At 45.9% G+C, this 17,158-nt stretch overlaps 1 protein-coding gene and 1 pseudogene across 1 annotated transcript; one reads left to right on the top strand and one right to left on the bottom strand.

Moving 5' to 3' along the window:
- On the top strand, positions 1–5,268 carry LOC124988855 (glutathione S-transferase Mu 2-like). Its single transcript, XM_047558655.1, has 8 exons — positions 1–249; positions 551–626; positions 1,067–1,131; positions 1,471–1,552; positions 1,653–1,753; positions 2,659–2,754; positions 2,834–2,944; positions 4,803–5,268. The coding sequence occupies exons 1-8, from the start codon at positions 214–216 to the stop codon at positions 4,890–4,892; spliced, it is 657 nt and encodes a 218-aa protein (XP_047414611.1). The 5' UTR covers positions 1–213; the 3' UTR covers positions 4,893–5,268.
- A 9,165-nt stretch (positions 5,269–14,433) lies between these two features.
- Positions 14,434–15,542, bottom strand: LOC124991181 (malate dehydrogenase, mitochondrial-like; annotated as a pseudogene).
- Positions 15,543–17,158: the final 1,616 nt, after the last annotated feature.

Genomic DNA, 17,158 nt, shown 5'->3' with positions numbered 1-17,158 from the left:
CTTCATGGCTGAGGCTATGTTGGAACTTACTTGTCCCTCTGCTGGGCCCCAGCTTGCTCTCAGAGCTCTGGGATTGGAGGATTCAGGAAGGAGGCGGGGAGTGCAGGGTTAGCGTACGCTTAATTACAACCAGGACCCACCCTGTGCACACCAGAGGCTCTCAGAAGCTGAAGGCTATCCTGGCAGAGACCTGTCTGCTGAGTACACAGCACCATGCCCATGACACTGGGTTACTGGGACATCCGAGGGGTAAGCAAGGGTCCCTTGGCAGGTGGAATGGGGATGAGGGGCTGGACCATGCGGAGCAGCTGGGGGTGGGTTCCAGGACAGTGATCCTCTTCAGATTTTTTGGAGTTCTCTGCCTATCCCTGTCAGGAGGCCTGTGCCAGACTGTGTGTGTGTGTGTGTGTGTGTGTGTGTGTGTGTGTGTCCCCTCTGGCGAGAGCGCTGACATTAGGTGTAGGATGGGGAGGGGGCTCACCTGCAATAGATGAAGTTAGGCAGTCAGCGTCCCTCCATCTCTGACCTCTGCCATGGCCATCTCTCCTAGCTCACTAACCCCATCCGCCTGCTCCTGGAATACACAGACTCAAGCTATGAGGAGAAGAGATACACCATGGGGGACGGTAATGGCACCCTCCTGTTCAGACCACCGTCCAAATCCTGCTGATTGGTACCCTGAGACCTATGCCTGGTCAATTGGTGCTCAGGTCTACAGACCTCCAACTGCTGGACCTAGGGCCTGACACTTCCTGAATCTGAGAATATATTTGGTCTGTAAGGACATGATGTTGGCAGCAGAGTCCCAGATCCCTCTCCAAGAGCAATTGGGTTGGATTCCCCTTAAGACTTGCCTGAATCTTTTGTAAGCCTTAGTAGTTTAGTGTCCACAGTCCTTACAAGCATGATCCTTTCTATACCCACCCAAATCTGGGAATGTGAGGCTGAGTGGCTCAGATTCCTGATCACCCTCTCAGGGGTCTTAACCCTGATCCTTTGGGAGGGTCCTGAGGGAGGACATTTGCACTCAGGGAAGGTTTGCTTTCCCATCATCTTCTCCCTACAGCTCCTGACTACGACAGAAGCCAGTGGTTGGATGAGAAGTTCAAGCTGGGCCTGGACTTTCCCAATGTAGGTGCAGAGGATGAGGTGGTTTGGGGAAAGTGAAGTCATCCTGTCTCATCTCCTTGATCCAGGGTAGAGTTTCTAGGGCCAGAGCTTTTCCTCAACTGATCTCATTGCTGTGTATTCCTCTTTGCCTACACATTACCTCTGATGGAAAGGTGTCTACACTGTCTTTGTATGATGGTCTGTGTCCCAGATAATTGAGTTATTTTACAGTGTGTTTGTGTTCGTGTAGTGATTAGCATGGGCCAAACACACTGATGCCAAGTCTTACATGTGCCCTAACTCAGGGGAAGGGAACTGGGACCAGGTATCCCACCTGACCATCTTTGGTTGTCCATTCAGCTACCCTACTTGATTGACGGGGCTCATAGGATCACCCAGAGCAACGCCATCCTGCGCTACATTGCCCGCAAGCACAACCTGTGTGAGTGGGGCTAGCTGGAGGGTGTTGGGGATGGTGGCCATGTCCCTGGGCTTGGCTGAAGTGGGATGCTGAGAGTGTGTCTCTGTTGTGTGGGCTGCAGGTGGGGAGACAGAAGAGGAGAAGATTCGTGTGGACATGTTGGAGAACCAGGCTATGGACACTCGTATGCAACTTGCCATGGTCTGCTACAGCCCTGACTTTGTGAGTCATCCACAGTTCTAGAGCAGACAGGATCTAGAGGAGTTAAACCTGTGCTTTCAGATCTCTATTGGTCCAGTTTGGCATTTGAACTCTTTAGTGGGATTGATTCTCTAACCTTTCTTATCTTACCAATTGACTGACCCTATAACCTATGAAATCTTGTCATATAAACAATGTGGATCAATTCTTACCACTCTTCAAGTACAGTCCAGACTCCAATATAACATTTGATCTGTATAAATTTGAGTCATATGTTGAGATTCTTTCCACCTTGACCTATGCCATGGCTGCTCTCTCCTAGATCTTTATACCATCTGCCTGTCTCTGGAATACAGAGATTCAAAACTCATGGCAAAAGAATAGATGGGGAAATGTTTCCCCCTTGTTTTATCCTTCACACCAGCATGTATCAGGACCTTTTCCCAATAAGCAGCTCAGAGTCATCCAGAGGACCTCTGTCCCTTTCGTTCCTTCCTTGAAACATCAAATACCCTCCACATTATGCATGTTACTCCAGTATGCATTTCATTCTTTGACATCCTACTGGGTAGAACTTTGTTATCTCTTCAGAGCTCTTTTAGTATTTTGCTTCTTCCAGTCCTCAGCCTCCCACGTACTGAGACACTCCTGGGTGTGACTCAGGTGGTGTGAACATCAGTGATAACAGACCGCTTCAGGGCCCATGTTGAGTTCCTGCCTGACTTTGCATCACTGTGAGGGATGGGGATGCTACCAAGTAGGAGTCTAAGCAATGGTGATGCCGGGCAGCGAAGTTCACTCAGACCCAGACTGAGGGAAGATGGAGACTCAGCCCTGGCAGTTGAGCCATGCACAGCACTGGTGAGGCCAGCCTCTCTGGCAGGGAGCTCCTGTCTGAGGGTGGTGACAGCTGATTTCTGCCTCAGGAGAAAAAGAAGCCTGAGTTCTTGGAGACCCTGCCTGAGAAGATGAAGCTGTACTCACAGTTCCTGGGGAAGCGGCCATGGTTTGCAGGGGACAAGGTAAAAGGGAAAGAATCTGGAGGTGTCAGTCTTTCCAGGGTAGAGATTTTCCTGCCCACTCATTCTTGGTTTTCTGCAGATCACCTTTGTGGATTTCATCACTTATGATGTCCTTGACCAGCACCGTGTATTTGAACCCAACTGCCTGGAGGCGTTCCCAAACCTGAAGGACTTCATGTCCCGCTTTGAGGTGATGCCCTGCTCCTCCTCTCTCTTTAATGACCTTCTTTCCCTCCTGTTTTCCTGATTCTTTTTGAATCTCAGAGGTTACAAAAAGAACAACCAGTACATTTTGAGGCCTGGATTTCGCCAGGATATGTCCTCACAAATTACCTCTACCTTGACAAATTTATTGATGCAACAATCTGCAAGGTTGTAGATAGAATTACCCGTTCAACTGGATAGTTTGGAAACTGGGCCTGTAGAGGGGAAGTCATTTGCTCAGGGTCCCAGTGCCAATGGAGGCTGTGCTGGGCTCCTCTCAGCCTGGTCTTCTAAGGCCCCCTTGGGTGGCTGTCCCTGCCTTCTGTCAGAAGAAGCAGCCTCAGGCCTTGATGCAGCCTCGGTTTTGCAGTCCAGGATGCTGTGCAGGAGGAGAGCAAGGCAGGGTGTGTGTAGCTGGCGGTGGGAGGCTGAGGGGAGGCTGGGCGACAGACAGAGCGAGGGGCAGACAGTGTTGAGAGCTGCTCTGTAGCAGGCTTGGCTCCATCAGTGTTCCATAGGGGAAGCACGGGGACCCCAGGGCAGTGGCTGGTGCTGAGTACACACGTGGGGGCCTTTGGGTACTTTGTCCTCAGTTGTTCTATGTGGGTATTCTGTGTCCTCCTTTTCATCATTCTCTTCCTCTTCATTCTCTCGAAGGTTTTATGTTTTAAATGGTGTCATACTCTTACTTTGACTCATATTTTCTGGTATTCTCCTTTGTATGTAATGCTGGTCAGGCCCAGTTGGACATGTAAGGATGCCTGCAGACTGGAATCAAGTCTTGCAGGGAGTGTCAAGTGCCAGAGTGTAAGGTGCCCATGGTTTCAGCCGGGTGCTGGGGAACATAGTGTGGACCTCACTCCACAGCTAATCAGGGTCACCCTGAGTCCACTTGTTTGTCATCAACAAACAAGTGGACTTTTTTTCCTTTTTTTTTTCTTTAGAGATTTGGGAATTTGAGGCATTAGTTCAACTGGTTATTTAGCCTGGGATCTGTGTTCCTTTCCCACTCCCACTTCAACTGAGAATGTGATCTGCTTCTCAGCTGGTTCTCATTAGCTCTGGTTCTGTCCTGGGAGTGGCCTTGGAGTTTGTGTAAGAGCTGGCACAACTGTGGGGTGAAAGGGTGGAGGAGAGCTAAGGGCTACAGCCTGAGGCCAGCTGGGCCTGTCTTGTGTACAAGCAGTCCTGGAACTGTATGAATTCTTTAGATGTGATCTGGGTATTTTTCGTGGTAAGATGGTGCACAGCACACCTGAGTATATTTCAAGCTGTTTTGCTGTGGCAGGGCTGGAGATGGCATAGTTTGGGGCACAGTGAAAATGGCTCAGGTATCAGTTGGAGAAGTTTGGGCTTTCTGATCCAGGTGACTGGTTTTAGCTGGCCAGTTCTTTCTTGGTGGGTCCTTTCCCACTTCCCATCCTGGATTTGCTGAGTCACTGGGTGAGATCTGGGATCTGCCAAGCTGCACAGGCATGTTCTCAGCCCCTTTGTTCTGCTATATCCTTCCTGCTTGTCATTACAGAAATGCCAGGAGCCTGATGTGAAAAAGGAGAATATTTGTGCAGATATGGAGTGACAGGCCTCAGTGGGGGGTTGTTGGGGGAGAAGGGAGTGCAGCAGAGAGAGCACAGAACTGGAGATACAGAGCCAGGCTCCATTCAACCCTGCCTCCCTTAGTAGCCCTGGAAAAATGAGGAAGTTGCTTTCCCTGTTTGTACCTCAGGTAGTTGGTGGATTTTCCAATCTGCATTACAAACTCAAGTGGATGTTCCTGGACTGGGGCTGCTGGAATCCAAAGAGGCAGCAAATCCCAAATCCTCCCTTTTCTTTCCTACTCTCAGGGACTGAAGAAGATCTCTACCTACATGAAGTCCAGCCGATTCCTTCCGGGCCCTCTGTACTTAAAAATGGCCCTGTGGGGCAATAAGTAGGGCCCTTTAATTTGAAGACATGGAGGTGGGATCCATCTTTGCATCTGCTGGCCCTGGTGTTCCTGGTACCCCACCACCAGTCTTCTCCTTCCCTTCCCAATCTCCTTTCCTCTGCAAGCCCTTGTTAGATCCCTTTCTTCTGCTCAACCCCTCCCCCAGTAAATCCACTGTAAGCCACAGCTCCCCCTTTTCTTCAGGAAAATCCCTTCTCCTCTTCCTCATCCCTGCCCTGAATCCAACCAGATAGTCCTCAGCTCTGCTTGGAGGAGCATGACTGACCCCATGCTCCCTGCACTGCCCCAAACCCCAGTGTTACTGGTGTGCTGGCTCTGGTCCCCCCCAGCCCTTTCTGACCCCAATAAAGCCTGGAACCACTTGCTCTGTGTCTGTGTCATTGCCTCTCACCCTCGGGGTTGACTGGGTGGCTGGGGTCGGGGCGTCTTTGTTGTGGTGTCCACAGCAGGAACTGGGTGGATGGGGATGTGTGGGGGGCTCTATGTGGTCAGGCAGGGTATAAGGTCTTTTAAAGTCATTGCTGTCCCCTATCCATGTCCCTGTGTGTCTCACCATGGGATTCCTACACAAGGGTGCTCCTTCCATGCCAGGGTTCCTCATCCGTTTGACAGGGTGCAAGGCTCCACAGGCCGTGTGCAGCTGGGTGTCATGGTCCAGAGAGGTGCTGGGCTGATGGGAAGGGGCGGAGGAGCCCACAGGTGACCACCTTCTGACCCCTCTCCTGGAAGCGTTGCCTGGTCTGGACAGCCCTCCTCTTGTTCCCAGGACGTTCTCCATGAACACACTGTTGCAGTTGGTTTTGTGCCTGCTGTCACCCCACTCAGCCACAAGCTCACTGAGGAGAGGGAGCAGGGTGCAGGGCATGTTGGGCTTTTATCTCTGATATGTCTGGCAGTGTCTGGCACACAATGCTCAGGAAATTTGGAAATTGGAAAGAAATATCTCAGGGGAGCCTCGACCTGCCTGCATAGCAAATACTGGGACTTATAACTCTGGGAACAGTGATCTTAGAAGAGTTTACATGTGCAGGTATTGTAGTATGAGCCAGTAACTCTCTCTCACCTCAGTATTGAAGAGACTCTAGCTGTCCTTGGACCAATGTGACCTGATGCACAGGCCTAGTGTGCTTGGCTGTGGAGCAGCAATGCATGTGGTCAGACCACACATAATTACTAAGTACAGCGGCATCCCACAGAGCTTTACTTACTAACATAGGTGGCTACAGCAGACAGAAAACCAAAGAACTGATTAAAACATGGGCAAAGGCTATGAATAGACATTTCTCCAGAGAAGATACACAAATGCTAATAAATACATAAAATATTGTTCAACATCACTAATCGCTGGAGTAATGTAACTCAAAACTACAATGACACTCTACCTTAAACACATTAGGATGACTACTGTCAAAAAGTCGACAGTGATAGATTTGGTAATTGTGCAGAGTGATTGGAAATCTTTTCTTCGGTTGGTGGGAAAGAAAAATGCTATAGCTACTGTGGAAATCAATATGGCGGTTCCCCAAAAAACAAACAAAAAAATAGAAGCACTTTGTGATGCACCAATTCCAATTTTGGGTATGTATTCAAAAGAAGTCAAAGAACCTCTCAAATAGGTATTCTCAATTATATATGTGTATACCCATGTCTATACCAGCATTATTTACAACAGTAAAATATGGATGCAAACCATGAGTCCACCTACATTTATCCATGAATGGATAAACAAAATATGGTATGTAAATACAAAGGGATGTTATTCAGTATTGAAGGAAATTTCAACACATGATAAAATATGGATGAACCTTGAGTGCATTATGCTAATTGAAATAAAGCAGTCACAAAAATTCTAAAACTTCATGATTCCACTTCTAAGAAGGAAGCAGGGTAGTCACAGTCTGAGAGATGGAAAGTAAAAGGGTGGTTTCCAGGGGCTAAAGAGGGAAGGGAATGGGGAGTTATTGTTTAATGGGTAAAACTTCCATTTTCACAAGACAAAAAGAGATCAAGAGATGGATGATGGTGATGGATGCACAATATTACGAATGTACATAATAATTACTGAACAGTTCAAATGGGTAAAAGGTAATTCAAACGGTATGATTTGTTTACCACAGTAACCACAATGAATGAATAACGAGACAAAACAAACAACAGATGGTTGCACTTTCCTGATCCCTGATCTAGAAGCTCAAATATAAAAGAACAAGATAAGCCAAGTGTGGTGGTGCTCCCCTGTAATCCCAACCACATGGAAGACTGATGCAGGAGGATTGCAAGGTTGAGACCCTCTCTCAAAATAAAATTTTTAGAAAAGTTTGGAGATGTAGGTCAGTGGTAGAGTGTCCCTGGGTTCAATCTCCACTATCAGGAAAAACAAACAAAACAAAAACCAAAGCTATATAAAGCTACCATATTAGATTTGAAATTTTATTTTACATGTATTATTATATATATTAATATATATGCATATATATATATATTTTAAATGGTACTGGGGATTGAGCCCAGTGGTTCTGTACTACTGAGCTACCTCCCTAGCCTTTTTTTTTTTAACAGTGCTTCTCAAGCTTTATTATTCACACAAATCACCTGCATCCTCAGCTCTTTCTTGATTTTCTAATTTTTATTTCATTTTGTTGTTGTTGTTGTTTTGAAACAGGATCTTGTTAAGTGGGCAAAGCTGATCTCAAACTTGTGATCCTCTTGCCTCAGTCTCCAGAGCTAGCAGGATTACTTACAGATGTCTACAACCATGTCTGGCAGTAGATTTGAAATTTTAAAGGTGAATATAGATTATAAAAGGAAAGAACTTAAAATAACTCCATCATTACCTAAGTGTTCGGAAGATGTAATAAAGGAAAGCAATTGCAAAGGAAAACAGTTTTCTGAACATTGTGGCCAAAATTAGAAAAGATAAAAACATACACTTCAGTCTTGGGTACAAGTGGAAGGCATGAACTTCAAACCCAGGTAACCAAAACAGATGGCTTGATGTGGCTGGAACCTGAGACTTGGGACTGTTTGGTGCATGGTGATGGGCTCATTCTCGGCTCAGTGTACCTCTTGCCCTTCTAGAATGGGGAAAGGAGACAGGCTCCCTGGAAAGGGTGTCTGCCTGAGTCTGCTGCTATAGTCTGTGATCACCTGGTGGCCACTACACTGCCACACCTCAGGTGCCTCCATTCCCATGGTCCTAGTAGAGAACACCTAAGGTGAAGGAGACCCCAAGACTGCAGCTTCTGGGGGGCATTTGGTCCTTGTGTCAGGCAGCAGGTCCGTGGGAGGAGTGCAGGTGGTGGGGTGGCCCTGTGTCATGGAGTTACACAGGGCCTGAGGCTCCTTCCATAAGTGGCCCTGCCATCCCCTAGGGTACTTCCTCCTGGCCTTGGCTGAAGCTGAATCAGGAGGATGGGAAGGAGAGAGAGAACTAGCCCAAGGCAAGGAAGCAAGTTCCTATTACACAGGGGAGGCAGAGTGGCAGGCATCACAGGCAGACACATCCCACTGGTGATTCAGTGCGTGGCTCCAGCTAGTCACAGCACCACAGAGAGTAGTGCCACCTGTACTAACTGCCCATGAGCACAAACTGTGAGTGGGGTTGACTGCAGTATAGGGTTGTTTGAGATTGTCCCCCCTGGCAACCTTCAAGCCTTGATGTCCCCTGCCCTAGGGAAATGCAGGGGCAAGAAAGCATCTGCTGGCTCTGGCCAATCTGTTATAGTCCAGTCTTCGTGAGTCATCTTGTGTCCTCTGCTGGGCTGGGGCAGGCAGGACTACCATCAGGAGTCAGGATTCTTGAATTTCCATCTGCAAGAGTCTGCAAGAGTCCTGTTTCTCATTTGAACCCATGAAAGCTACTTATCCTCAAGGATGTTCCCATTGCTGCCACCAGCGTCCATCATAATATAAAATTGTATCATTGAAGGTTCCATTATTCACGTCCCTCCAATTGTAGAATAGAAGTCATTCTCCCCAGAGTTGCCGTTGGATCCCCGCATAGGAAGCTCTGTTGAATCATTAAATGCTGATAGATTCTGGGATGGTGTTGTGTTCTTCTTTGTTTCCACACGACCTCTGACAGATAGGTTCTGGTACCAGTACCAGTCTAATAAATACCCATATGGAAGCTTGGACACTTACACATTCCCAGGCTCAGGGAAGATGGAAGCTCAGCCCTGGCAGCTGGGGCCATGCACACCACTGGTGATGCCAGCCTCTCTGGCAGGGAGCTCCTGTCTGATGTTAGTGACAGCTATTTTCTGCCTCAGGAGAAACAGAAGCCAGAGGACTCAGAAGGCCTCTCTGAGAAGGTGAAGCTCTTCTCACCATTCCTGGAGAAGAGGCCATAGTTTGTCAGGGACAAGGTAAAAGGGAAGGCAATGGGGAGCTGTCATTGTTCTAGAGGAGTAGAGTTGTGTGCCCCTCATTCTTGATCTTTTGCAGATCACTTGTGGGGACTTTTTTGCTTATAATGTCCTTCACCTGAACCTCCTTTGAGCTAAAGTCTTTGGAAGTGTTTCCACTGCAAAGACTTCTTGTTTTATGGATCTCTTTTTTTTCTAATCCCTTTCACAACACTTTCCTAAAGTCCGACTGAAATGAAAAATAATGACCATTACGGAGTACTGGCTTTGCTCTGGGACCCATGCTCACACCACACATTTATTGTGTCAAATTTGTCATTACAACACTCCTACAGGGTTGATAGAATGACCAGTTCTGTTGAACAGATATGGAAACTGGGACTGTACAAGTTAAGTCTTTAGCTCCAGGTCCCAGTGCCAGGAGGCTGTGCTGGGCTCCCTGTCAACCTCTGGCTTCTCAGTGCCCCTCCCTGTTTTCTGTTTAAAGGAAAAGCCATAACCTGATCTGGACCAGGCTTTGCTCAATCAGATGCCTGACTAGGGAGGCACAGAGACCCCTTGGCTGTTACTGGGGCTGAAGTTGAATATACGTAGGGCCCTGTGGGAGGATTTTATAGAGGTGTTCTACAGTGGGATGGCTGCCTTCACTCTTACGCTTTTCCTCCTTCCCCTCAATGCCTTCAGTTTTATGTCCGTGACATTGGGTCATACACTTATTTTCACTCACATTCACTGATCTTCTCTATATAAGGTTAACTGCCAGGTTCAGTGGGACATGTAAAGATGCCCCCATCGTAGGACTGAGTGCAGCAGGAAACAGCAGGCACCTAACTACAAGGTGCCCATGGAACACCTGGGTGCTAGGGATCACAGCCTGCAGCTCACCTCACTGCCAATCATGAGTCACCCCAGGTCCGTTTGTTTTGTTTTTGGTATTTTTTAAGTTGTCGATGAACCTTTATTTTATTTATTTATATGTGGTGCTGAGAATTGAACCCAGTGCCTCACACATGCTAGGCAAGCACTCTACCACTGAGCTATGACCCCAGCCCAAAATCCACTTGTTTGTCACCAAAAAACTTTCAGCAGAGATTTGAGAATCTGAGGTGACAGTGCAACAGTTAATTCAGCCTTGGATCTGTTTCCCTCTCCTACTCCCTGTCTGATGATCTGCTTTCCTAGCCAGTTCTCCTCAGCTCGGGATCTGCTCCAGGCTGAGCGGCCTTGGGGACTGTGCCAGGGCTGGCAGGAGAGTGTGGGTGGGGCAGGAAGAGGGGAAGGCTGCAGCCTGAGGCCTGCTGGGCCTGGTTTGTGGAGTGCAGGCAGTCCTGCATCTCTCTGACCCCTATTGAAATGATCTGAGCACTGCACTTTCCTGGAGAGAAGCACAGGCTATAACAGAAGGCCTTATGGCCTGGTCTGTAGCAGGGCTGGAGATGAGGTAGGCTGGGATAGAGTGAGACTGGTTTCACTTAACAGGCACAACAGTTTGAACTTTCGGCTTCAGGGGAATGATTAAAGGTGACTTGGCCTTTCAAGTTTGTTCACTGCCCCTGTCTAATTTCACCCAGGATTTGCTGAGTCACTGGGTGAGACCTGGGCTCTCTTCTAAGTTGCACAACTATATTTTGAGCCCCTTTGTCCTGCTAAATCCATCTTCTTGCTTTAACCCACACATGCCAGAAGCATTCCCATGAAAAAGGAGAATGTTTGCACAGACAAAAAGTGACAGTCCCCACTATGGGGAGGACAAGGGGAAAGTGCAGCAGAGAGATCCCAGAATTGGAGACACAGGGCCAGGTTCCATCCAGTCCATTCAACTTACTAGCTGTGTGAGCATGAGGAAGTTCCTTAACTTCTCTGTACCTCAGGTTCCCTGCTGATAAATGCTGAACATAGAATTAATCTTGCAGGATTGTGGAGTGGATTTTCTAAACCTATATTATAAATTCTAGTGGGTATAAAACACCTTGCATAGGGGCCATTCTCCCTCAGTCACAAGAAATTGAAGAGTGTCCTTCCAGAGCTGAGGACGTGAGCTGACTGTGCTCCAGCCCAGGGGCAGCAGCCCTGAGCTCCTGCTTCCTCTCTCCACTCACAGGGACTGAAGAAGATCTCTGCCTACACGAAGTCCAGCTGCTTCCTCCCAACACCTGTGTTCACAAAGATGGCCACGCGGGACAACTCGTAGGGCTTGGGGAGGGCAGAAGCAGGGTGTGAGGGCCTGTCTTCTTCCTGCCGCCCAAGTCCTGGGGAGCAGCCAGAACCCCTGCAGCACTGGCCCACCTTCCTTCTCATTCCTTCCCCTTCTTTTTATTCCTTTCTCATGCCCAAGGCCTTATCCCCTCTTTTCTCATACCAACCCAGTCCCATCCAAGCTCTTTAAACCTCGGCTCCTCGTTTTCTGTCAGCAGTTTTCCCATCCCAACCTTTCCATGTCCTGAACTAAAACCAACCCTAAGTCCAGTGGCTGTGTCAACTTTGACTGTTCCCTCCTGTTGGAGCGAGGCCCCACGCTGCCCAGATTTGCTCCCAAGACTACTATTGCCGGGTGCTCACCCTGGTCCCCAGCAAGGACCCTGCAATAACCCTGCCTGGTCCCCAGTCAAACCCGAATCCCACTTGTTCTTCATTTGTCCTATTGAGTCTGGCTCCCTGCACTCACAGCCTTTCACTGCTACTTCCAAGGGACTGCTGGCCTTGCATTGGTTCGTGGGGATTCTGCTGGGGGTCAGAAGGGATTTGAGACTTCCTGGTCCCATTTTTGACAGTGGTCCATGAGGCTGTCTAGAAAATAGAGGAACCCTTTCTGCCAGGAATCTCACTTCTCCTGAGCATCACAGAAGTTTTCCAAGGGGAAGCAGGGCTGCATGTATGAGTGAGCAAGGACCAGGGCAGTGGAGTCCCCAGCAGGGACATCCAGGATGCTTCTTGCCTTCCATAGGCTTGGCGGTACCCCATCTGTATACAGATGTACAGTTGTGAACCTCTGTAAATTCCCATCCCCCACCCCATCAAAAGGTCAAAGCTAAATCATTTTGGTGGATTTTGGTTCCTAGTTAATCTGTCAGGATCCTGGCTCTACTTATTTTCTAGATGACTTCAAGGTATCCTCTCATGGCTTCCTACACACCTGGCAAGCAGACCTTCTTTCTCCTTCAATCCTTCATCTCCTTGGGCCCCTGTGAAAACTTTAAATGTCTTATTCTGGCAGATGTGTCATTAATTCTCTGGACGGGTGTAGACCAGTGGGGTGGACCTTGAGTCTTCGGATGGACTTGCTGACTGCCTTTGGAATCAAGCACATTTGTTTTTGTGTGTGTTTTTTTTAACCTTAAATGTTTTTAATTATAAAAGAAAATAGATGAAGTAAAAGATTCAATTAAATAAATTTTTAAAGAATAATATAAACTTAAGGAAAGTAAGATAAAGACATGGAAAAAAGGAGATATTAATGAATTAGAGAAATAGAATAAAACATCAAAGAACTGGATCTCTGAAAAGCAGCAATAAAGCAAACTTCTGATAATTTTAAAGAAGAAGAAAAGAATATATAAATTAAAACTAGAAATAAAATATGGGGTATAAGAATAGATATGGAAAATTTAAACATAATGTGTAGATAGAGTTCAATGGATAAAATATATGATTTTTGCAAAAAATATTAATTTATCAAAATTGCTACAAGAAAGGCTGAGGATGTAGTTCAGTAGTAGAGAATTTTCTTAGCATGTGTGAAACTCTGGGTTCAGTCCCTAGCAACAAAAAAATTAAACACAAAGAAAACCCAAAATTACTAAAACGATAATATTAATAATTGATAATACCTGAGTAGACTAATAAGCATGGAGGAAACTTTAGAAATTATTCATTGTTGCCTCCTGAAAATGACTCTGGGCCTGGAGGGTCTTATGGTTGTGTTCTTTCAATCCTCCAATATATCCTGAACCATATTCATAGTTCTTAGGGTGGGGCATAGAGGAGGAAGAAAGCAATTTTAATATTTGGGAAAATAGCTTAACAAATGACATCAAATCCTGTCAATGGTAGAAGATAACACAAAAGAAGAGGATCTACAAACCAGTTTTGCCTAAGACATTAGACGTGAAAACATTGAGCAAATTATTAGCAAAATGAATTCAACACTATGTTAAAAGAATAATTTAGCTTTCACTGTGTGTGTGTGAGTGTGTGGTACTGGGGATTGAACCAGGGCTACTCTACCATTGAGTTACATCTCCAATCCTTTTTATTTTATTTTATTTATTTATTTTTATTGTTTGTTCTATTTAGTTATACATGACAGCAGAATGCATTTTGATTCATTGTATGCAAATAGAGGAAAACTTTTTATTTCTCTGGTTGTACATAATGTAGAGTCACACCATTCATGTAATCATATATGTACACAGGGTAATTATGTTTGTCTCATTTCACCATCCTTCCTATCCCCTGCCACTCCCTTCCCCTCATTTCCCTCTACATGACTCAACTTTCCTCCATTTTTGCCTTACTGCCCCCTACCCCTCATATGTTTCAGCATCCACTTACCAGAGAAAACATTCGGCCTTTGGTTTTTGGGGATTGGTTTATTTCACTTAGCATGATATTCTCCAACTCCATTCGTTTACCTGCAAATGCCATAATTTTATTCTTCTTCAAGGCTGAGTAATATTCCATCATGTGTATATACCTCAATTTCTTTATCCATTCATTTACTGAAGGGCATTTAGGTGAATTGAGCTGTTATAAACATTGATGTGGCTGCGTCACTGTAGTGTGCTGATTTTAAGTCCTTTGGGTATAAATGAGGAGTGGGATAGCTGGGTCAAATGGGGGGTGGGGTCATTTCTAAGTTTTTGGAGGAATCTCCACACTGCTTTCCAGAGTGGCTGCACAAATTTGCAGTCCCACCAGCAATGTATGAGTGTACCTTTTCCCCCACATCCTCGCCAGTACCTATTGTTGCTTGTATTCTTTTCTTTTTTTTATTAAATCAGAATCGCTTTTATTGTCGCACCAATAGACCAGTCACAATTTGCAAAGGATGATAACATCGATACAATAACCATCATGGAAGCAAATTAAATGCAAGGCATCTGAACCGCTTTCCTGCGATGCCGTCTTGAGTTAAGGAAGCTGCTGCTTGTCGCCCGCACCTCATTTCATGCTCTTGACGAAGTCTTCTCCTTTCTTGATGGAGGCTTTTAGCTCAGGAATGGCCTGCGCGATCATCTCTTCAAAGGAGGAGACTTTGCTGATGCCCAGGTTCTTCTCCAGACCCTTTTTTCCCAGCAGCAAGGACATGGAGAAGTAGGTGCAGTCGGTTTCCTGGGACTTCACGAAGGAGCACTCAACAACTCCTTCCTTGCCGTTCATGGCATCCACAAGGGAGAAGACAAACGGGTACCGGCGTAGGCCATGGACACGGTGGCAGAGCCTGCTCCAGCTTTAGCCTGCTCCATCTCGGTGCCCGCCTCCTGGATCCGTCCAGTGAGCGCTGGCCTTGGGGAAAGTCCACCTTGCGGGTGCACTGAGAGGTCGGGGTGATGATGGTCCTCCCAGCATGGCCGCCATTGACAGGAACACTGACCCAAGCTGGATCCAAACCCTTCAGCTCTGCAACGCAAGTGTTAGCTCTGACAATGTCCAGGGTCGTCACACCGAAGATCTTATTGGGGTTGTACACTCCGTGTTTCTTGAAGACTTCTGCTGTGATTGAGGTGGTGGAGTTAACCTGATTGGGAATGATGCAGACCACGGCTTCAGGGCAATGCTGGGCACGGGCACAGGCAGCAGCCAGGGTGGCCACGATTGTTGCCTTGGTGCTGAACAGGTCATCCCGTGTAATGCCTGGTTTTCTGGGGATTCTGACCGGAATCACTACCATATCGCAGCCTTTCAGGCAGTCTGGCAGCTGGTCAGGTCCAAGGTAGCCTTTCACAGTTGCTCTGGTCTCCATGTGGTTCAGATCTGCAGCCACCCCAGGTGTGTGAGAGATGTCATAGAGGGTCAGGCGACTCACAAGGGGTATGTTCTTCAGGAGGAGTGAGAGGGGCTCCAATTCCTCTGGGGCCCCAAGTACAGCTGCTTTAGCATTGTTTTGGGATGAGTGCTTCAGCTTTGGTGGAGAGCAGAGCCAGCTGGCCTGCAAGGGCAGAGAGCATGGCTGGGGCGGCAGAGCGCAGATGGGCAGGCACAGGAACTGGCAGCTAGCTTGTGACTCCAAAGACCTCCACACTGCAGTCTGTATTCTTGATAATAGCCATTCTAATTGGAGTGAGATGAAATCTTCGGTTAATTTTGATTTGCATTTCTCTAATTATTAGAGATGTTGAACATTTTTTCATATATTAGTTGATCGTTTGCATATCTTCTGTGAAATGTCTGCTCAGTTCCTAAGCCCATTTACTGATTGGGTTATTTGTATTTTTGGTGTTAAGTGTTTTGAGTTCTCTACATATCCTGGAGATTAGTGCTCTATCTGAAGTGTGTGTGGTAAAGATTTTCTCCCATTCTGTAGGCTCCCTCTTCATGTTATTGATTGTTTCCTTTGCTAAGAAAAAAAATTTTTAGTTTGAATCCACCCCATTTATTGATTTTTTATTTTCTTTCTTGCACTTTGGGAGTCTTGTTAAGGAAGTTTGGTCCTATGCCCACATGATGAAGATTTGGGCCTACTTTTTCTTCCATTAGGTGTAGGGTCTCTGGTCTAATTCCTAGGTCCTTGATTCATTTTAAGTTGAGTTTTGTGCAGGGTTAGAGATAGGGGTTTATTTAATTTTGCTGCATATGGATTTCCAGTTTTCTCAGTATCATTTGTTGAATAAGCGATATTTTCTCCATTGTATATTTTTGGCACCTTTGTCTAGTATGACAAAACTGTATTTATGTGGGTTTGTCTCTGTGTCTTCTATTCTGTATCATTGGTCTACCTGTCTATTTTGGTACCAACACCATGCCATTTTTTGTTGTTGTTGTTACTATAGTTCTGTAGTATAGTTTAAGATCTCATATTGTGTTACCTTCTGCTTTACTCTTCCTGCTAAGTATTGCTTTGGCTATTCTGGGTCTATTAGTCTTCCAAATGAATTTCATGATTGCTTTCTCTATTTCTATGAGGTACTTCATTGGGATTTTAATTGGAATTGCATTGAATCTGTGTAGTACTTTTGGTAGTATGACCATTTTGACAATATTAATTTTGCCTATCCAAAAACATAAGAAATCTTTCCATCTTCTAAGGTTTTCTTTAATCTCTTTCCTTAGTGTTCCGTAGTTTTCATTGTAGAGGTCTTTCACCCGTTTTGTTAGATGGATTCCCAAGTATTTTATTTTTTGAGGCTGTTGTGAACGAAGTAGTTCCAAGTTTCTCTTTTGGAGAATTCATCACTTTTGAATATAAATGCATTAGATTTATGAGTGTTGATTTTGTATCTTGCTTACTTTGTTGAATTCATTTAGTAATTCTAGAAGTTTTCTGGTGGAATTTTTTGGATCCTCTAAATACAGAATCATGTCGCCAGCAAATAGTGATAGTTTAAGTTCTTCTTTTCCTATTCGTATCCCTTTAATTTCCTTGGTCTGTGTAATTGCTCTCACTAGAGTTTTAAGGACGATGTTGAATAGAAGTGGTGAAAGAGGGCATCCCTTCCTTGTTCCAGTTTTTAGAGGGAATGCTTTCAGTTTTTCTCCATTTAGAATGATGTTGGTCATGGGCTTAGCATAGATTGCTTTTACAATGTTGAGGAATGTTCCTACTATCCCTAATTTTTCTAGTGTTTTCAGCATGAAGGGGTGACGTATTTTGTCAAGTGCTTTTTCTGCATCTATTGAAATAATCATGTGATTCTTAACTTTAAATCTATCGATGTGATGTGATGAA

Source organism: Sciurus carolinensis, chromosome 1 (genome assembly GCF_902686445.1).
Source record: "Sciurus carolinensis chromosome 1, mSciCar1.2, whole genome shotgun sequence".
NCBI classification, from domain to species: Eukaryota; Metazoa; Chordata; class Mammalia; order Rodentia; family Sciuridae; genus Sciurus; species Sciurus carolinensis.
This window is presented reverse-complemented; position numbering and strand designations above follow the sequence as displayed.

Coding starts and splice junctions, on each gene's coding strand:
- LOC124988855 (XM_047558655.1), top strand. CDS start 214: ATGCCCATGACACTGGGTTACTGGGACATCCGAGGG. Junction 627..1,066: donor GAGATACACCATGGGGGACG/GTAATGGCACCC, acceptor TTCTCCCTACAG/CTCCTGACTACGACAGAAGC. Junction 1,132..1,470: donor TGGGCCTGGACTTTCCCAAT/GTAGGTGCAGAG, acceptor TTGTCCATTCAG/CTACCCTACTTGATTGACGG.